Source organism: Penaeus monodon, unplaced genomic scaffold (assembly GCF_015228065.2).
Source record: "Penaeus monodon isolate SGIC_2016 unplaced genomic scaffold, NSTDA_Pmon_1 PmonScaffold_2674, whole genome shotgun sequence".
Taxonomy (NCBI): Eukaryota; Metazoa; Arthropoda; class Malacostraca; order Decapoda; family Penaeidae; genus Penaeus; species Penaeus monodon.
This window is the reverse complement of record NW_023657184.1, coordinates 1-21,923: the sequence shown is the minus strand read 5'-3', so window position 1 is coordinate 21,923 and position 21,923 is coordinate 1. Positions and strand designations below refer to the sequence as shown.

Sequence of the window (21,923 nt, the reverse complement as noted above, 5' to 3'; positions counted from 1 at the left end):
CCAAAACTGGGGGAAAACGAAAGAGACATGGAAAGGAAAAGGGGTTTTGAAAGGGGACAAAAGGGGGGGATACCGGTTTTGGTGGGCCCAGGGAAAAAAAAAGGGAGCAAAAAAAGGGAAAAAAGGTATAACCCATAAAGGGAAAACGGGTTTTGGGACAAGAAATGGAAGAGGTCGGGAAAGGGGAAAAGGGGGGATGGGAGAGGGAGCGAAACCCAAAATGCCGAATGGAAAAAAAGGGTTAAGGGTTTAAAAAAGCAAGTTTAAATGGCTAGAAATCAAGGCATGTAGCACTATATTTAATTTTTACGGAAGGGGGGTTGAGTTGTGTTTATTTTTGTCAAAGCGGGCAAAGGAACTGATGAGTAAAAGGGGTTTGGGGGTTGGGGTGTGGTAAGGAGTTAGATTAGATGAAGGATATGTATGCTTTTGGGGAAAGAGAATAGATTTTTAAAAGCAGAAAGGTTTGATTCTGTAAGGATGTTGTAGGTTGGGAGGTGGGGGGAAGGGGAGGATAGGTGGGGGAAAGCAGGGGTATGGGTTTTTTAAAAAGGGGGGGCCCCACGAAAATGGGGAGTGTGGGTTTAAAAGGGGGAACTTTTAAAAAAGGGGAACATAAGGGGGGTCAGAAGGAGTGTGTAGACGGGTGGGCCAATGCGTGGGGGGGGCGAAGCGGTCTCCCAAAGTTTCCCGATTGAAAGGGAAGCTAAAACCAGGGGGAGTTTGTTTAACTCAAAAAAAATTCCCAAATCAAATTTAATACAAAAAGGTTTTAAAAGGTGGGGGTAAAACCCCGGGCTGGTTTGGGGATGGAGAACCCCCGTGGTTTTGGTTGAGGGGACTTTAGCGGCGTGGCGTGCAAAGGTGCCTGCCCATGTTCCCCCCATTGCCGGGGATTTTCCCAAAACAGGGGGGCCCCACCAGAAAAAATTTGATTGTTTTATGGGTGGGGAAACGGGGTAGAAAAACCCAGTTCTGGATTTTTAAAACCCAAGGGGGGTTGGTGGTGAGTTTTGGACTTTATGAGAGTTAATAAAGAAAAAAAGGAGTCCCATACCTTTCCCTGTAGTAGGGAAAAAGGGAAAATTTAAAGGGGGGGAAAGGCCGGGTATTTGAAAAGGGTACGAGGGGGAAAGGTTTAAATTCAAAAAACCAAGCCACGGGAGGGGTTTTTGGGAAAAGCCATCATTATATACTTGAAAAATAGGGGAAATAAATGGGAAAATTTGGGAAAAGGGGGAAATGGGGGAAAGGGAAACAGAGGGGGAGGGTTTTAAAATTTTGGTGGATCGGGGGAAAACAGAAGAGAAAAAATAGGGGGTGAGGTATAAAACCCAGGGGGGCCCGGAAAAAATGGAAGAGAACGGAGGGTTGGAGATAGGGGGAAAGGGAATGGGAGGGAGGGTACCATGCGGGGGAAAGAAAGGAGGGGGTTTAAAGGGTGGGGTGAAGTAAGTTTAAAAAAAGGGGGATTGTGGGATGGGTTAGTTTATGGGGGGAAAATTTGGGGGGGGAAATTCAAACATCGATGGGAAAGAAAAGTAAAATGGAGTGGGAAGTTTCCAAAGAACATGGACGATAAAGGGAGAGTTTTGCGATTGAGCCCATGATATATGGGATAGATTTTTAAGTTTAAAGGCGGCGGAGAGCTTTTTTTTTAAATTTGTGTAGAATATGGTTCACCAGGCCCAGTGGATTTAAAAAAAGGAAAACCTGGGGAATTTTGGGCCAGGGGGAACCCGGCCCTTTGGAAATTTTGGAGTCCCATATAAGAAGAGTGGGGGTGGTGACCTACATGTGACGAGAGAAAAGGAGGGAGGAAAAAAATTTAGAGGGAAAAGGGGAAAACCCAGGTTTGGGCCCCCAAAAATATGTTTGAGATGGCAGATTGAAAAAAATTCATAGGATTTGTTGGATGTCCCCGGGGCCCATAGATGGTTAAATCACAAACATATAGTGATGAAAAGGCCCCTGGTGGTAAAACTGAAAACCAAAAATATTAACAGCAAAAAGGGAAATTTAAAAAGGGGAAATGAGAAACACTCCCTTGTGGGGAAAACCTTTCGTTTTTAGGAAAGAAAGATGATTTTGCAGGGGAAATTTTTTACCTGGAAATTTGCGTTGGGGAGGAAGGATTTTTATGAAGACCCCCTGTTTCCACTTTATGCCTAGAGGGGGACAAGTTGGAGAATAGGGTCCCGGCCTTTTTCGTATATATCCCTTTTTTCTAGATCAAAAAAAATAGCTAGTAGGGGTTTCATGGGGTGCAAAAAATGCAGATTTTTAATAATGTCTAAAAAATGAGCAAGGGGGCAGCTGTCTTCGGCAGGGCCAAAAACCCGAATTGGGAAGGAGGGGAAAAGTTTGTGAGTTTTAAGATACCACACCCAAGCGGAATTTTCGCTATTGGGCCTAATATTTTGAACAAGCGGTAGTTAGTGGGGAGGGGGGCGATAGTTTTGAGGGAGGGTACAAAATTTTTTTGGGGTTTCGGGAAAGGGGAAGGGAAATAAAGAGCTTCTCGCCAATTAGAAGGAAAAATTTCCTGATGTCCAATTTTGGTTGAAAATTTTTTAAAGGGAAAGGGGTTTAAGGGGGAAAAGAGGGGGGTTGCCCGGGACCCAAAACGGTATTTGAATACCACCCCGGGGCCCCCCTTCGTGGGGGGTTGCGGCCGTTTGGTAGGGCAGCAAGGGAGTTCAGGGGAAGAAAATGGGGGAAGTTATAGGCATCAGTGGAGGGGGGGGTAAAGGGTAATGGGGGTACGTTTTTTAGGTTTTTAAATAAAAAGAGAAGTGTGGGAGAAAAAGGGGGAAACCACTATGATTTTGGCCCGGGAAATAAATTCCCACACATTCATTAGCAACCTTGGGAAAAGGAAACAAAAAATTTGGGGGTACTCGAATAGGGGGGGACGGGGGAAAAGGTGGGGGGGATGTTTGTAAAATAGTTATGCATTGGGGCCCAAACTTTTTGAGTTTATTGTAGGGAGTAATTGATGAAAAAAAAAATTTTAAACCCACTATTTTTTTTACATTCTGGTTTGTGGGGAAGAAGATGGGCGGGATGCTCTTTTAAAAAGGAGAAAAAGGGCGGTTTGTTGTTTTGGAGTCCCTTTCCTTTGTAGCGGTAACTTTTCCAGGCTGCCGTTTAAGCGAAGTGCTTAGTGAAATTTCAGAATTCCACGATGGATCACATTTGGAGGTATATGGTCTTGAGGTTCGAGGGAAGCTGTATGGGGCAGCTCTTAAGTTTGCATTTTGAAACACGGTATCATTTCTGAAATGGAGGTGAGGGGGGAGGGAGGGGTATGAATACCCAGAGAGTGAATTTAAAATTTTTTTTTTTGGCCAGTGGCCTATCAAAGCCCCGCTTTGGGAGTTAGGAAGTGGTACGAAAGGGAAGTGGGGAGAAAGGAGAACGGGGAAAAGGGTTTCACCATAGGGAAAGTGGTCTAAAAATGCCAGGGGGAAAAATTAAAAATAAAGAGAAGGGGAGCTTTAGGGGAGGGGTTTCCAAATGCTGAAAAAGATTGCTTTGGCTTTGTATAAAATGTGTGGGGCGATCGGGAATTTAGAATAGTAAGGTAAAGTGTGGGAAAAAAAACGTTTAAGAGATGGGGCCTCGGTATTTGGTGTTTGAATCCCCCCAAAAGAGTGGGGCCCGGAAATTTAAAAAAAAATAACCAATAGGGGAAAGGTGGGAATTTGGGAAAAATTAGTTTTTCAAAAAGAAAAAAAGTCAATGGGGGGGGAAAGGGGGAGAAGTGGGACTGAAACACGGGGACCCAAAACGATGAAGGAAGATAAAAATAATGTGAAAGGGGAAACTTTGGGTTTTAAAAGGGGGGTGGCCCCATAAGGTTTTTTCGGTTTTGATAAGATGGGAATGTGGGGAAGGGGACAAAATATAAGGGGGGTTTTGGTTTTGGAGGATGTGCAAGAAAGGTCTCAAAGGGAAAAATTTAAGGGGGTTTATAAGGGGAAAAGGATATGACAAAAGGTTTCAGGCCCTTTTGGGAGGGGGAAACCGCGAATATTCCCAATAAAGGGAAAAAGTTATACTTAGGATATAGATTGTAGTACGTTTTGGAGTTTTTGGGGGGGAAGCAGTTAGGGGGGGGGGAAAAGGGGACTGAGAGGTCGGGAGGGGAAAGGGGGTTGTGGGGGGTTGGTTTTTAAATAGGAGGGGTATTGGGAAATGGAGGGTCTGAAAAAGGGGGGATACTTGTGACATAAGGGATTCACGTGTTACCCCAGGAGGGAGGGGAAGGGGATAGAGGGGATGGGGGGGGGGGGTAAGTGGGGGGGGTTTGGGGGTCGGGGGGGATGGGTTTGTGTTGGGGGGGGTAGGGGGGATGGGTGGGGGGGGGTTTATGTTGGGAGGAGGAGGAAATTAGTAGTTATTGGGGAGGGGAAAGGGAGCAGGATTTGAAAATTTTGGAGGTTGGTGGCATTTTTAATTAAGAATTTTTGGAATTTTTTCAATAGTTTTTCTGAGGAGGGGGGTTTGGGGATTTTGGGGGAAAAAAGGTTTTTCTTGTGAGGGGGGGAAGAGAGGACTGGTGTCTCAAGCGTAGGGAAAGGAAGGTGGAGGTTTTGGTGTGGTAGGGGAAAAAAGGGGGGGGGAAACGTTTTTTCTGTCTTTAGGGGGTTTTTGCGGGGGGGGAGGGGGGAAGGGGTTTTGGGGGGGTTAGTGGTGATTGGGGTCCTGAGTGAGTTTGGAGGTCGGGATTAGGATGGCAAAAGAGTTTAAATGGGGAAGGTAGGGGGTTTGAAAGGGGGGGATTTGAGTGGGGGGGGGGGTAGGAAAAATTGGGTAAAATGGGGCAGATTAGGGAGTAAGGAGTAAGAGAAAAAACCACGTAGACGTGCCCCCTGTCTGGTTTACGTTTTTTGGAGTCCTTTAAAAAATTTAGTGTGAGTCTAAAAAAATCCCCTTTATGGGGACCGCCAAATTTGGAAAATTGGTGCAGTTTGGTCAGAGCAGTTAGAGGGGTTTTATGGCCGGGTTTGGGCACAAGTGGGACTGGCTGGGAAAAAGGGCAATTTTTGGGCTGAGTGCCTAGACCCCAACATTTTTGGGCGGGGGACGGGGGAGGTTGGTATGGCGAACAGGGAGGGACCCCCTCCCCATTTTGGGACGAAAAGGGGAAGGTATTTTTAGGGAAAGGGTTTAATTTTGCCTATGTTAGTGGGTTTTTTTCGATGCCCTCGGGGGTGAATGGGTAGCATTGTACTGATGTTGCATCATAGTTGTGAGACGGGGCGAGTGGGTTTTTTTCTAAACCCCCCCCCAAACCCTGCCCCAATTTTTGTTTTAATTGGGAAAATTTCGGGGGAGATTAAAAACTGTTCCGGTGCAATTTATTGAGGGGGGTTTGGGGTTTTCTGCAAGGAGGGGTTCATATAGGCAGTTATTTTTGGGAATGCTATAGTTTGGTTTTTTTTCGGATTACAAACGGGGAGGGGTTTCGGGTCGGCTAGGGAAAAAGAGACTTTCCCTACGTTTATGGGGGACGTTGTTGGAAGAAAAAGGGGTTGTCAGAGAGGGAGCTGTGGAGGGATCACAAAAAAATCTTTCCCATTTGGCTGCGCTAGAGAGAGTATTCAAGTTTTTGGTAGGGGTTTGGGGGGGGGGGTTTTTTTTTTATGAAGGGCGGGGGCGTGACAAAGAGGATTTAGTTTTTGGGGGGGGAAGGTTATGGGAGGGGGGAAAAAAGGCTTTTAAGGGGATTAATAAGGGAGGATGGGGGGGGGGATTTTGGGAGGTTGGGGGGTTTTAGAGGTTTTAAAAGTTGAGCATTGGGGGAGGGGTGGAAATTTTCCCTTTAAAGGGTTAAATTTTTGGTACTGTTAGTGGCCCTTTGATGAGGGGGTAGTTATTCCGGGCTCGGGGGCCGTGGTCAAAGGAGAGCCTGGGGTTAGGGAATCGGGGGGGGTTTTTACATTTTTGGGGGCTTTTTGAAAAAGGGGGGGCAAGCCTCATTCCCCCAAAAGGGGGGGGGGAATTTTGTTTTCTTTTAGGGCCAGGTAAGCCGGGATTATTTTTTGGGGGAAAAAAAAACCCAGTCCCCCCCTCAGGGTCCCCTTCAGGGGAAAGGGGGTAGGAAAACTAAATAAGGGGAAATCCCGTGCCCAGGGCTCCCTCGGGCCCGTTCAGGACTGGCAAAAAGGTCAGCCTTTCTCCTTTCACCCCAAGGGCTTTCAAAATTTTTTAGGGGGTTGGATGCAGGGGGGGTTTTGGTAAGGGGGAAAACCCAAAAAAGGGGAAAGGGAAAAAAAAAGGCCCATGAAAAAATTATTTTGAGTCGAGGGCGGCCCCAAAAAGGTTGGGGTTCCCCCATCATTGGGTCCCAGTCTCCCCCTTTCCAAAGGGCCCTCCCACGACAACAACGGGGAAGGGGGATTGGGGGGGTCCCGAATGGAAAAAAGGAATAGGTAAACGGGAGAAGAAGAAAAAGGTAGGAAGCGGGGTTTCAGGGGGATATTTTGGGCGAAGGAATTGGGGGAAAAGTGAGCACAGCTCGGAGAGAGAGAAGGGTCGGCTTTCGGGGGAGAGAGGGGCATCCCTAATTCAGTGTACGGGCCCCCAACCCGAGAGGATCGGAAGGCGCCTAGGCAAAGGGAAAGCCCCCAGTGGTTTTTATTATCAAAGATAAAGCAAGGGGGGAAAAGGTTTGAGGCAAAAGTAGGTATGATCCATTAAAAGGGTTTGGAAGGATAAAGGTAACATAAAGATGGGGAGAGTTTTGCGATCCAAAAATCCAGAATATAGGGGGAGAGTCGAAATTCGGAGGCGGCGGAAGCTTTTTTTTTAATGAAAAAAGATATGGTTTTTTCCCCCCCCGGGGGGGGGCCCAATTTTAAAGGCAAAAATAAGGGCCAAGGAATTTCCCCTAAAAGGGAACCCGGATTAGAAGGGAAAGGCCATAAAGAAGAGGGGGGGTTTGGGAAACCTAAAACGTGGGGGAAAAGAAAAAAAAAGGATGGAAAAAAGATTTGGAGGTAGAAAAAGGGAAACCCAGTTTGGGGGCCCAGAAAGATACGACGATGTTGCAGACTGTTTGGAAATTTGACCAATTTCATCAAACAGCAAGAAGGAAAAAGGTGGTGCGAGCACACTCCCCTTTTGAGAGGGCCTTTCGAACTGGGGAAAAGTTTGTTTGATGGGAAGAGGCAATTTTGATGTGGGAAAGGTCTTTTTAAAAGAGGAAAAACTTTTAAAGTACCCATTTTTCCAAGTATGTCTGGGAAAAGGGAAACTGTTCGGGGAATAGGGTTTAAGGGCCAGGGGTATCACACACTTTTTTTAGGTCAAAGAATTGGCTAAAAGATTCGGCCCAGGGTTTAAGAAAAGGGGAATATAGGTCTCGAATGAGAAAGGGGGGCAGCGGTACTCCGGAAAGGCAAAAAAAAAGGGAAAGGAGAGAGAAGATTGTGAGATTCAAGATACCACTTTATTTAAATTTTGCACATTAGCAAGAGGGGAGGGGCAGTAATCTTCAGGGGGGGTACCCCCATTTAGGGGGTTTCCCAAGACGGGGAAGATAAGGGGTTTCTCCCCAATGAAAATTTAAAAATTTCCCCTTACGTCCATAGGGTTTTAAAAAATTAGTTAATAGGAGGATAGAGGGGAAGATGGTAGGGTCGGAGCTTTACGGTACTGAATATCGTCGGGGGCCTTCATGGGTTTTTGGGGCCCCAACTGCGGGGCCCGGTCGAGTAGGGGGAAAAAAATGAGCTTTTAAGGGGGGACCCCGAAGGGAAAAGGGTAAAGATGAGGGGGGGTTGCGTTCTTAGTCTTAAGGGAAAAGCGAAGTGGGGGGAAAGGGTGAGACCCCACTGTTGTTTGGCGAAATAGTCCCCCAGTTCTTGGGCGCTTAGAGGGGATCAGGATGAGAGTATCTCGAATATGGGGGAAAGGGGGGCCCGGATGGGGGGGGGGATTGTTTGATAGTTAAAAAAATCCAAATAGATGTTTTTGAAACAATTTCCCCGGGTTTGTTTTTTTTAGTTTTTCCTGATTGTGCAAAAAAAGGACAGGCGGATGCTTTTCAAAAAAAAATGAGGGCTGAAAACTGTTTGGTTTATGCTTTTTTTGAAAGCGATAACTTTTCGGGCCTGCCTTTTTAGGGAGGAGTAGGAGGAAGAGGGTAGAGGAATTAAAAGTGGGAGTTTGGATATCGGCAGTCATTTTGAGTGTAGGGGGAGCGGGGTTGGGGAATTTGTAGGGTGGAATGAGGGGTTTGGGACTCGAGCAGATATTTTTGGAATATCTTCAAGTTTCAAGGTTGCTGATTTTTGGAGCAAAGGTTTTTCTCATGAGGGGGGGAAAGAGGAGAGGGTTTGTCGAAAAAGTAGGGGCCCAAAGGTAATTGGAGGTGAGTGGTGGTAGGAGAAGGGGTGGAACTTTTTAATCTGTCTGCGGGGGGGGTAGTGCGGGGGGAGGGGGGGGGGGTTGCTGGGGCTGCCAGTAGAGATTTGAGGGTGATTTAAGGAGGGCCCAAAAAGAATTTGACTGGGGGAGCAGGAGGTAGAAGTGGGAAGAAAAGATGGAGGGGGAAAATTGTATGGGGAGGTTAGGAACATTTTGGGGGGGAGGGGGAGGGGCAGAGCGATTTGACTTTAAGGAATGGGGGGAAGAGAAAAACCTCAGGAAATGCCTTCCTTCCTGGCCTTAAAAGTTGAACCCAAAGTTAAACTTTTGGGTAACCCTTTTAAAACCCTTTTGGGGGGGGACCAAAAAAAAAAAAAGGGGGAAAAAAAAAAAAACCCACATGTGGGTGACTGTCCCAGAGCAGTTTGTTTGGTTTGCCCAGGTTGGGCCCCATAGAGGGCATCGGGTTTGTGGAACGCAATTTTTTGGGGATGCCCAAATGCAAAAAAATTTTTGGCACGACAGGGAGGGGGTTTGAATGGTCAGGAACAGGGGGGGGTTTTTCCAAAAATTTTAAATTTTAAAACCCGGGGTTTCATGCCCAAAAAAAGTAATTTTGGCAACGTTGGGGGCTTTTTATAAGGGCCTTTTAGGGGGAAAGGAGTAGCACTGTATGAAAATCAATCTAGTCCAAAAGGCAGGCGATTTAAGTTTCCTCCACAATTGACCTTTTTTTTATTTTGGGATAGGGATTTTTTGGGGAAAAGGGACAGTTTCTGTACACGTTTTTTGGGGGTTGGATGGGGTTTCCCTGCGGGAAAATCTAAGAGAGAGGTCTTTTTGGGGTTGATAATGCTTTAGTTTGGTTTCAGAGCAATGATGAGAGGGGAACAATCAGGGTTGGCTCCCGGAAAAAAATTTTGGGCCTTTTTGCGGAGGAGAAGAGTGGGGTTGGGGTAAGGAGTTGGGGGGGGGGGGGAATCATAAAAAAAATTGTCCCTTTTGGCGAGCCAAAAAAGATATTTTGAATATTGTTAGAGATGGGGGGGGGGGTAAAGGAAGGGGGGTGTGGAAGAGGGAGGGAGTGTTGAGAGAGGGAGTACGGAAAAGGGGGAAAAAAAGGGAAAAATAGTAATAAGGGGGGGATGAGGGGAGTTTTATTTAAGGGGGGTTGTTGGGGGTTTGAGGGGATGAAAATTTAGAATGTTGGGAGAGTAGGGGAAAGGGTCCTGAAGGGGTGAGTGTTGACTTGGGGTGAATTTAAAGTATAAAAGGGATTTGGAGGGGGGGAGTAGTTTGCAGTGTTCAGAGTCTTTGGGTTTAAAAGGGGGAGCCCGGGGACGAGGAACCCCGGAAGTTTTAGTCGGGTGTTGATGAAAGGAAAAAGCCTCATTGCCCTAAAAAAGGGTTTTAAAATCTTCATTTCCCGGCCATGGTTTTTAAACCCAGAGTTATTTTTTGGGGGGAAAAAAAAAGTCCCCCCCTCAGGGGGGCCCCTTTCGGGGTTAAAGGGGGGAAAAAATAAACAGGGGGAAAGCCCTGGGGCCCCTGGCTCCCCCAAGGGCCCTTTAGGACTGGCACAAAAAAATAGATTTCATCCTTTAAAAACAGCTCCACACCCTTTGGGGGAAATTGGGGTGGAAAACCCAAATTTGGAGAAGGACGGGAAAAGAAAAAAAGGGAAAGGGGGAAAAAAAAAACCCTGCAAAAATTTTGAGGGCGAGGGGGTGGACCCAGGAGGGGAAAAACCCAAACATTGGATCCCAGTCCTCCTTTCCCCCAAGCCCAAATTGGGAAAAAATGGGAAAGTGATTTGGGGGGTACAGTAAAAAGGGAAAATTACTAAAAATTTCCCTAATTGAATTTAAAATTTGTGTCAGTAGGGAAATTTAAAAATTTAAATTTCCCAAACCCTGGGGGTAATTTTAAAAAAAACAAATTTAAATTTCAGTCCTTTATATTTTTAAAAATTGGGGTTATTCAAAACAATAAATCATATCACAGCTCAGGGAAATTTACAGTAAAACATATACAGCCTGGGAAAGAAAAAAAATCAAAACCATTCGAATTTGTATTTAAAAATATTTAAAATTAAAAAGCTAAATAAAAGCCTTTTTTTATAATGCTAAAGATCCAAATTGTGACTAGGTTTTTATTTTTAAAACATTTCTTTATTTGTTTTAAAGATTTAAAAACCCAAAAAAAACTAAACAAATAACAGCTAAAATGAGCGACAGGTTTTCAATACTAATTTCTTTCTCACAATTTAGTACTTTGAAGGGAAGTAAAAACTGACCCGCAAAAAATTACTTGGGCAATTTCCATTTTTAAATGAGCCCCCAAAACGTTGTGCCCAAAGGGATTGGGTTTAAAAGGGGTTTTTTCATATTTGTTAAAAAATTTAATCAAACTTCAGAAAAAAAATTAAAAGAAATTTCATTTTTTGATCTTATTCATTTTGGGGTTTGAAAACAGAGCGCAAAAAACTAATGACCAAAAACAGGGTTGCTGTAGGTGAAAAAACAAAGCCAAAATTTCTTGGCCCCCAAAATTTTACTGAAAAAAGAAATAAAAATTTTAAAATGAATCCCATTTTTTCACTAAAATTAGATATACAATAGTGATTTTTATTCAGTTTTCTATTTAAAAGTACCACCAGTTAAGGAGCCTTTTTGGGGGGCCCTGAGAGAGACAGGGCTGTTTCCCCCAGGCCCCCCATTGACATTCTAGGGTAAAGTTCAGTTTGGGAAATTTTTGGGAAAGAGGAGGGGGTTAAGAAGGGGGGAAAAAAACAGAAAAAAAAGGTAGAGGGCCAAAGGGGAAAGGGGGGAGGGTTAGAGGGGGGAAAAATGGGGGGAAGAGAAAAAAGCTGGGGAGAAGAGGAGAGGGGGAAAGGGGGAAAGGGGGGAAAGGGGAAAGGGGGAAAGGAAAAGGGGGGAAGAAAAAATGGGGGGGAAAGAAAACAGAAAGAAAAATTTGAGAAAATACCAAAACAAAGGGGGTAAGATAAAGGGGGCAATTTTGAGAGAAGTGTAAAATTTAGGTTTTCAAACCAAAACAAAAAGCTTCCCCCCTTTAAGCTTACTAAAAGAAAAAAGGCCCCCAAAAAACCCAAAATTTCAAGTGTCGTTCCAGTTTTAAAAAATTTTCTATTTTTAAAAAGTCAGGAAATGTGGTTAAAAACAGGCATTTATTTTTTTTAAATTCCTTAAATTTAAAAAATTGGGGGAAATACCTCAAATGAAAAAAAATTAAAAAAAAAAAAAGGGCAAACAAAAGGGCCAAAATTTCAAACATACTAAAAACCAAGGAAAATTTGAAAACCAAAACCCCAAAATTTTAAAAAACAAAAAGTTTGTACTGTTTCTAGATGTTTTCTCTATTTCCATTTGTCCCCCAGAATTTCTGTACAAAGTTGGTTAAACAAAAAACATATCTTATTTTCCATTTTCCCGATATTTTTTAAAAAAAAAATAGTAATATTTGCAGTATTGTTTGATGTAAATAGTGAGGGGAAAGCAGTGGAAGTTTTAGGGAGTAATGGCGGCCAAAATTCAAAAGAAGTAAACACTTAAAAAGTGTATTTCAAACAGTAGCGAAAAAAAAACCGTTTAAGAGAAGTGTAGTAGAAATAGTAGGGGAAAGGGAAATGCCGCAAGGAAAATTCACCCCTCATGCTGTAAAACGCCCCCACTTTGTGGGAATTTAAATAGGGAAACCCGAGGGGTTTTTGAAAAAATAACTTTCAGGTATCACCCAAGCTAGATATTTATGGTCTAGGTGACGTAAAGTGCTTGTGGAATTCTAGACATAAAGGGAAAGGGCTAGATGGCCCCTGAAGACTTTAAAAATTTTGATGAAAGAGGAGGGAATAAGGTTTATTAAATAAAAAATTTTTAAATAATAAAAAACTGCCAAGCAGAAAAGTAGTATTTTTAATAGCGGGTATTTTTTTTGTAAGTATTTGCAGGAAAAAGGAAAGCAAAAGTTTTATGAAAAATTGTAGTTATAAACAGAAGTTTAAATTAAAACGTAGCAGGAATAGAAGTTTTTTGCCGTTATTTAAAAACTACAAAAAAGCATAAAATTTATATTTTAAAATTTTTAAAACTTTTAAATTTCATTTGATAAAATTTATTTAAAAGTAAAAACAAAAAAGGGGGTTTTTTAAAAAGGTGATGATAACCCCCCCCCGGTTTAAAAGGAAAAAAGCAAACAATAGAATAGTTTTAAAAAGTAGTAGTAGTGTTTGTAGTTTAGTAGTTTGTATAGTAATTTGTTGTAGTAGGAATTTGGGGGTGGTTTGTAGTAATATAGTAGTAGTGGTAATAGTTAGTATAGTAGTTTAAAAGTATTAGTAGTTTGTAATAGTAGTAGTTTTGGTTTAAAGGTTTGGGAGTAGGAAAGTAGGGAGTAGTAATTTGAAAAAATGTAGTAGTAGTAATAGTAGGGGTTAGTAGTTTAAAAGTAGTAAATAGTGGTAATAGGAGTAGTTAGTAGTTTAAAAGTAGTAGTAGTTTTAATAGTAGTTTTGGGAAGGGGAGTAGTTTGTAATGATTTTGTAGTAAAAGAAGTAATAGTGTAGGTAATAGTAGTAGTAGTAAAGTAGTAATAAAAGTAGAAATAATGTAGTATTAGTAGTAGGAGTAGTAGTGGTTTGTATTTGTATTTGTAGTAGTGGAAATAATAGTAGTAGTAGTAGTAGTAGTAGAGTAGTAGTAGTAGTAGGAGTAGTAGTAGTGGGGAGTGGTATTTGGGTAGTTTTAATAGTAGTCGTAGTAGTAGTAAATATAGTGGTAGTTTGTGGTAATAGTTTGTAGTAGTAGTAGTAGTAGTTAGTAGTTAAATTTGTAGTTAATTTGTGGAGTAGTTAAATAGTAGTGGGAGTAGTAGTTGTAGTTTTGTTTGGGAGTGGTTTTGGTTTGGGTAGTTTGGTTTGTAAATGGTGTAGTAGTTAGTAGTAGTAGCAAAAAGTAGAATTTGGTTTTTTTAAAAAAAAAATAATAAAAATCCCAAAAATGACTAAATAAAAAAAAAAACAATATGAAAAATACCCAATTAAACCCAAAAACAATAATAATTAATTAAATTTGGAATAGGGGAAATTTTAATAAAAAATAATAATAATAATAATTTAAAAATAATAATAATTTAAAAATAATAATAAAAAAAAAATAAAAAATTTAAAAATAATGGGTAATAATTTAAAAATGGAAAAATAAAATGATAAAATTTAAAATGATAATAAAAATAAGATAATAATAATAAGGGTTTAATTTAAAAATGATGATAAATTAAATGATGTAATTTTGATGATAAAATGATAATAATAATTTATTTAAAGATGTTTATAATGTAAGATAAGATAAAATAAAAAAAAAATTAAAAAGAAAAAAAACAAAAAAAACAGTATTAGCCAAAAATTAAAAATAAAAAAGTTAAATTTTTGATATTTTTAATAATTATATCAAAAAAAAAAAATCTGGGTTTCAATAAGGATGACAAAAAACTGATCATGAAAAAAATGAAGACAATTTAATTTTTGATTTAAAAAAAAAAAAAAAAAAAAAAAAAAAAAAAAAAAAAAAAAAAAAAAAGTTTTTCAAAAAAACCCCGTTTCAGAAATGCAAAGAGGGAGAAAAAGAAAAAAAATAAAAAGAAAAAGAAATTTAAAAAAAGAAAAAAAAGAAAAGGGAAAGGAAAAAAGAAAAAAAAGCAAGGGAAAAAGGGAAAGGGAAAAAAAGAGAAAAAAGGATAAAGGGGAAAAAAAGAGAATTTAAAAATGATGAAATAAAAAAAAAAAAAAACCCCTTCCCCCTCCAAGCTAGTCAAAGGCTTATATTTACTTAATGAAAAAAGAAAAAAAAAAGCCCGGGAGATGAATGGGGTCATAGACCTATTCCGACGGAAATTTTTTCCCCAAATCTCAGCCTTCTTTCTTGTTTCCCTTTCCCGTATGATCCCAAAAAATTTGGGTTTAAAAAATAAAAAAAAATAGTAAATTTTTAAAAAAACCCAAAAAAAAAAATGATAATTATATCAAAAAAGGAAAGAAAAAAAAACCAGCATCAAAAAACTTTCCAAAACCTTCACAAAGCAGTGTTTTGTTTTTCAAAAAAAATTTTTTTTACTGAAATATTTCAGTAAAAATATTTAAAAACAAAAAAATAATTACCCCAAAAAAAAACCCGAATATGAATTTAAACTATTTTCCCCAAAATCAGCAGTCTTTTAAAAAAAAAAAAAAGGGAAAAACAAAAATAATTATTATTTTTATTACTTTAAATAATTCTAGTCCCCAAAAAAAAGGGTGGGTTTTCATGGGATTTTTTCAGACCCGGGAAAAATTTAGGGTTGTCCTTTTGTTATTTCCCAAAAAAACCCTAATTTTTGAAGGGGAAGTAGTTTTGTTCTAGCAGAAATAATGGGTTTAAAATAAAGCTCAAAGGAAAGCACTGAATTTTGGGTCCAAATGCAAAAATCACAAAAATTGAAATTTTTAGCAGCTTTTATCCACTTGTCCAAGGGAAATTTTTAATTTTGTAAAATTTTCTTTAGGACGCCAAGGAAAATAGCTGGTGACTAGTCTATGTCCTTTTCAAAAGGGACAGAAATCCAATACTTTTTTTTAGTTTAAATAAGTAAAAAAAAAAAAACCATTAAAATGCTATGAAGCAAAAATCAGGTGAGGAACAATAAAAAAGTAGACCAAAAAAAAAATCACCATAAAATTAAAAAATAAAAAATTAAAAAAAATAATAATAAAAAATAATTTAAAAATAATAATAATAATAATAATAATAAATAAATTTCTTTGGTTTTTGAAAAAATTTTTTTATAGCAAAATAAAAAAAATATCTTTGCATTTAAAAACCAGCTTTATTCCTAAAATAAAAATTTTAAAAGGGAAATATAATATTTTCTGCAGAAATTTACTAAAAGATATAAATTTTCCTTTTATAACATAAATTTTTTATTTGTGTCAATGTTTTACTTTTTTCCCCAGGTTTAAAAAGGCCAAGGTTAAAAAAAAAACAAGCCCTTTAAAAAAAAACCATTTAAATTTGATTTTAAAACAATTTTCTGAACAATTTTGAATTTTTAAGCAGAGCATTAGCAGCTAATGACAAAACATATTTCCCTTCTGGAAACCTTTAAATTACTTTTCAAATTTGTTATTAAAAAAAAAATATTTCATTTTTAAAACAATTTTGCCAAATTAACATCCAAAAATATTTTTTATATCCAGCAGTTAATACCCCAGTTACTGATAAACCCTTTCCAAACCAAATTTTTTAAAACCCCAAACCATTAAAATTTTCAGAAAAGTTTTATCTTTTCTTTGATCTGTAAACAAAAAGAAAAGGACCAACCCCTGATGATTCCCGGCTTAGGGTTAGCTTCCCTCAGAACATACAAACAAAAATCACAAGGTTTCCCCCAATAAAAAAACCAAAATGACACATGCCAGGGGGTTTTTTCAAAGGGATGGCTTTAAAAATTTTCAGTAAAGGGGTGTGAAAAAAAAACCTAGGGAAAAAAAAAAAACAACCAGAAAATTTTTTTTTTTTTTTTTTGTTTTTTTTTTTTTCCCCTTTTTTTAAAACCAAAAATGGGGAAAGGGTTTTTTAAAAAATTTTTTTCATAATTGGAAAAAATAAAAACAGGGGGCCCCTGAAAATTTTTAACCCTTTTTTTTTTTGGTTTAAATTAAAAGAAAATTCTTGGTGAAAACCCAAAAAAACCCTTTTGGGGAAAAAAAAGAAAAAACTTAATTTAAAATTTTTTGGGGGTAAGGGTATAAAAATAAAAAAATTAAAAAAGCCAAAATTTTAATTCTAAATTTTACCCTTTTTTAAAAAAAAAGATGTTTAATTTAAAAAGGGTTAATCTTTCCCCGAAAACTAAAAAAGAAATTGTAAAAAACTTATCCTAAGGGAAAAAAATAATTTGGACTTTTTAATTTTACAATATTCCATAAAAATCCCAATAAACCCAAAAAAGGTCTTATTCAAATTTTTTAAATACAAAATTCTAAAAAAAATTAAAACCCCCGGAATTGTTAAACTTGTAAAAAAGGATTAATTTTCCTTCAGTAAAACCCCCTTAAAACCCCAAAAATTTTTCAAAAAATCAAAAAAAAACTTTTCCAATAAGGCGAAAATAAAATCAAAAAACCCATTTTGGAATTTGATTTAATTTCAGTCAATTTTTTTCCCCATTTAATTTCCCAAATTTCCCTCCCTTTTTAAAGGGGAAATTTTTCTAAAGGCACAAAACCCAAAAAAAAATTTTAAGGGGGAAAAGGAAGACTTAGTTTAATTTTTATTCATCAAATAAAACAGTTTAAACTTATTTAAGTATCTTACAAAAGATTTTTTCTTAAAAGAGGGTAATGAAAAAATATATCCAAAAAAAAAAAAAAAATCAAAAAAACCCCAATTTTTAAGGACGGGAAAACATTAAACCCCTTTTCAAACAACCAAAACCGATTTAATATTGACCCCTTAAAAGATTTTCAATTTTTTTTCAAATTAAATATTTTAAAAGGAAAAACCCAATTTAAAAATTAAAATTTTTAAAAAATTTCTAACCCGGAATTTCACAAAAAAAAAAAAAGAAAAGGAAGACTTCAATTTTTTTCAAAAAAAAATTTTAAAAAAAAGAAAAATTTTAAAAAAAATTGGAAAAAAATAAAACTAAAATTTCTACAAAATATAATTAATAAGTATTTTTAACCAAAAAAATTGTTTTGTATTGAAAAAAATATTTTTCAAAAAAAAAAAAAATCTTGGAAAAATAACCCCCAGAAAAGGTTAATTTTGTTTTCTTTTGGGGGAAAAAGCCCTTTAAAAAAAAAAACCCCCCTTTTTTTTGAAAAATTTTAAACAAAAATTAAAAAGATTTCTTTAAAAACATTTTAAAAATTCTAATTTTTTTAATTTAAATTTTTAAAGAAATTAAAGGAAAACCCCATTTTAAAAAAAAAATTAAAAAATTAAAAATGGGTTTTATGAGTTTGAACAATTGGAAAGGGAATTGGGGGGGAAAAGACGGAAAATCTTTTGGCCCAATTTTGTACTTTAAGAAATAAAAACCCAATTTAAAAAAAATTTTGAATGAAAGGGGGGGGGGGCCCCCGGGGTTTTAAACTTTGATTTTTTCTCAAAAGGGAAAAAAAAAAGCTAAAAAAAAAGAAAAAAATTTTTTTTCAAAAAATTTTAAACCGGGGCAAAAAAAATTTTAAATTATTTTAAGGCAAAAAATTTTTTTTTAAACGAATAAGAAATACAAACCCCCGTTTTAACCAAAATTTTTTGATTAAACAAAATTTTTTAAAAAAAGGAAAAAACAAAAACTTTTTAAAAAAAAGGGGTTTAACCGGAAAAAAGGGTACATTTTTAAACAAACAAAAATTTTTTACGGTTTTGGGGTGGCCTTTTTAAAAATTTCCCGATTTCCTTTCAAAATTTTTTAAAAAAAAATTTCTTAAAAAAAAATAAAAATTTAAACCATTTTTTTTTAAAAAGGTTTCTAAGGGAATTTTAAATGATAAAATTTTAAATTTTTAAGGGGAAAAAAAATTTAAAGTTTTCAAAACCAAGGATTTTTTGGGAAAAATTTATATTGGGGAAAATTAAAAAAATAAACCCTCTTGAAAACTTTTGTTTTTTGGTTTTTAAAAAAATAAAAAAATAAAAAAAAGAAAAAAATTATATTCCTTTCAAAAAATAAAATTTTTACTGCTGACCCCAAAAAAAAATAAAAACAGAAAACTATTTTCAAATTTTTTTCAGTTTGGCCTTTTTTTTTACAAATGTGGTATCAGAAAAATCAAATGCAGAAATAAGAAAAAGAAAGTTGAGAAAAATTCTTTAACAGATTTTTAAAAAATATTTTTCTAAATTTCGTGAAAAAAATAAACAACCACAATAAATATAAAACATGATAGTTTTTTCTTTTTTTAATTATTTTATATATTTTTTGTTTTATCTGTTTTGTTTCCCTTAGTTGCAGAAGTTGAGGGGATCTAAAAACTTAAAATTTACTTCTTTGTGTTTCTGCTGGAAAAAAGCCAAAGATCAAAATATTAAAAAAATTTTGGAAGCCATAAGCTTTCACTTAAAAGTCATCTTCAATTATAATGATCATGGGGGGAAAAAAAATGAACTAGTCAAACGACATATAAAATTTTGGGGTTAAATTTTAGTCTTTTACAAAACTTTTATTATTATAATATATATATATACACAACATACATCACTGACAAGTAATTACGAAACATTATGTTTTTCCCACAGAATAAACAAACCCAAAGAAAATTTAATTATCAAATGGAAAATGCATCTATCCTTACTTATTATCTCTAAGAAACTCATTTTTATTTAAAGAAAAAAAAAAAATAATAATAATAATGAAAAAAAAAAAAAAAAAGGGGGGGGGATAAAGGAAAAAAAAAAAAGATGTAAACAAAAAAAGAGATATTTTTTCAGTTGCCAAGTTAACTCTTTTAGGCTTTTAAATAAGAGTACCAAAAAATTTTAAATGGCCTAAGGGGCCTTTGCAAAACACTTATAAATTTACCAACAATAAACCCTATATAAATTAAAGGGTCCATTTTCCCCTTTATTAAAAACCCCTTCTATCACCTTAGTGGGAACCATTTAAACCTTTATAAGATCCATACGTTACACTCCGGCACATACAAAGCGACCCATAAAACCCCATCCCAATTATAAATATACCCTAAACCCCCCCAAAAATTGGGGAGCTTTTTATCTTCTCCCATATTGTTTATCTCTCTCCCTCTCTCTCCATGAGAAATCACGTTTCTGGGGTTGGATTCTTTTGGGAGGTTTTCTGGGTTGTCATGACAATTTGGCAGTCATATCTTTTAGGGTTCAAACTCCCCCCTGAGGAACTAGGTCGAATCAGTGAGAAAATAAAATGCTTTTAACAGGTGTTTACATGGGTTTCCGAAATGGGGAAAACAGGGATGACTTTTTTGTACCAAAACTATTTTTCCACAAAAATTTTTGAGAAGAGTAGTTTTTCTACTGAATCAATGTCACCCGGGGAAAAAGCGTACCCCCTTTTTGCCCTTTTCTTTAAATGTTTTTTCCATAAATGGGTCAGCAAGTGCTGGCCCCAAAGGGCATTAGTAGACTTAGACCCCTTAACGATTTTACCTTTCTGGAGTTGCAGGGAAAACCTTCTTTTTTTTTTTTCTTTTTTTCTTTTTTCAAGTATGAATACCAAAGGGGTTATTTTTTTTATGACATTATGAATTATAATGTTTTTGAACTATAACAGGATAAAATAAAAAAAATATTTTTTTAAAACAAAGGAAAACGGTAAACAGGAAGAAGGTATACTCTAAACTGGCCACTGGAGTCAGAAAAAGGTGCCCTCTGGTGAAATACAATTAAAAAAGTAAACTCACAGGGGCAGGGATGTAAGACAGCCCGCCCGTCACTTTTTTGGGTTAAAATTCTCTTTGGGATAGTATTTTTTTGCAAACAAAAGACCAACGAAATAGGGAACTAACTGAATTTAACAACCACAATAAAATACAAAAAGACAAAATAAAAATGGTTTTAAAATACGCAGCCCCCCAAGCAAACTTGGCGCAGGAGAAAGTACCAAAGAGAATACACGAAAGTGCAATTTTTAGTGGACCCCCTGGGTTTAGATCATTAATTTTCTTTTTAAAAAAAAAATGAAGTACTATGGGAGTTTTGCAGAAAAATTTTGGGATTGCCAAAAACTGGCTTTTGTTTTGAAAGTTAAATGGGGGCATAAAAAAACAACTCCTGTAATCAATAAGATACTCTTTTTAAAGTAATACATATAAATGAATAATAATAACTTACATTCTAACTCCATTACATATGACATAAATAATCATATGCTAATCCAAAGCAACAAAAACTGAACCAAACATTTTTAAAAATTAGCACAAGCGAACACTTACAGCTCCAATAGCCACAATGCGGTCAAAGTGATGGACTATATACATGGACAAAAACCCTGAAGAGACGTGTAAGAATCTTCTTACACAAAGGAATGAAGGCTTTTGGGAAGGGCACATCTGAAAAAAGATAAAACAAAATAATTCCTTGATAATTACTGGGACATAATAAAAGCAATCTCTTTCAAAAGGGACAAAACTAATTCTAAGAGCAATATTCACATGAAATAAAAGTGACATCAAAGGCAAGTAAAGACAAATGCAAAAATGTCATATTCTTACCAACAGTGACTGGAAAGGTGTGTTCATCATTAATTTGTGTCTCTACCCAATCCATGAGGTGTGATATGTATTGTGGTGCAGGGAGAGCGGTCGGCTTCTTGTACTTCCCGCCATCAGCCCACAAGTATTCAAATTTGGGTCCTCCAGACATAGTCGGGCAGGAACTCTCCGTACAATATTCACATACTGTCCCATATATCAGGTTGATTCGATTGAAGAAATCCACCACTGGGGAAGAAACAGTCATTAAAAACACAGCACTCCTTCTACGTTTACCAATCATGGCATCAATAACAACAACAATAACTATAAATATTAAAATCACAACAACAACAACAACAACAACAACAACAACAATAATAATAATAATAATAATAATAATAATAATAATAATAATAATAATAATAATAATAATAATAATAATAATAATAATAATAACAACAACAATAGGTGATTAAAGCAAACAAGCAATTTCCATCTCACAGTCTCGCAAACTGTTCAGAAATATCAACTAACCATGAACGGCAATCCAGTCATTGAGATCTTCTCCGGGCGGCAGAGTGACCACTGAACGCAGGTTGATTCCCGAGCTGAGTGACGCCTGTGCCTGCTTGTGTAACGAGTACTTGAGAGTCCCAGGCTCAAATTTCTTCTTTGGCCTGAAGGTCTGCAATTTAATGAGACTCTGTATATTTGCCTGTTACTATATCTAAGCCACCTTAAAACCCATTTGTGATCTACTGTAAGTGTGTGTAAGGTATGTGTCAGTGATCAACAACATCTAAGTGACTTATGAGCAGACTCTTTAACTTCACTTCATGGTGAGAAAGAGAAGAGAGAAAAATATTATCACATGAAATTCTAAGTCTAAAAAAATACACACATTAAAACTCAACAATCACTCTTCTATAGAGCATTATATGTTAATTATGTACATGAGTCCATGTTTAAAAGACATACACACACAAATGTAGACATCCAAACAGACAGTGTAATCACAACCATAAAATACATGCTAGTATAATTTCATGTGACCCACCACACATACATTAATAACATTAATGACTGTTACTGATTAATCATTTATTAATTATGTATGCATCGGACACATGGGACAAATGGGTAATTCATGTAAAGCTGTTAATTACATGCAATGGATGAAACAATTATGTTCAGAGAGCAAGCAGTGTATCCATAATGCATTTTGGCTTGAACAGTAAAAACAGCTGTGATCAAGATTTATTCTGAAGATATGAAACAAAGTTCTGTGTCTGACAAAGCTGTCAAGATG

General features: G+C 36.7%; 1 protein-coding gene across 1 annotated transcript; it reads right to left on the bottom strand.

Annotated features, from left to right (window-relative positions):
• Positions 1-20,317: 20,317 nt before the first annotated feature.
• Positions 20,318-21,329, bottom strand: LOC119570427 (MOB kinase activator-like 3; the record flags this gene model as incomplete). Its single annotated transcript, XM_037918170.1, is given in 4 exon segments — positions 20,318-20,389; positions 20,391-20,470; positions 20,633-20,860; positions 21,149-21,329. Coding segments are annotated over 4 exon segments (546 nt in total), but the record flags the coding sequence as incomplete, so codon positions are not given.
• Positions 21,330-21,923: the final 594 nt, after the last annotated feature.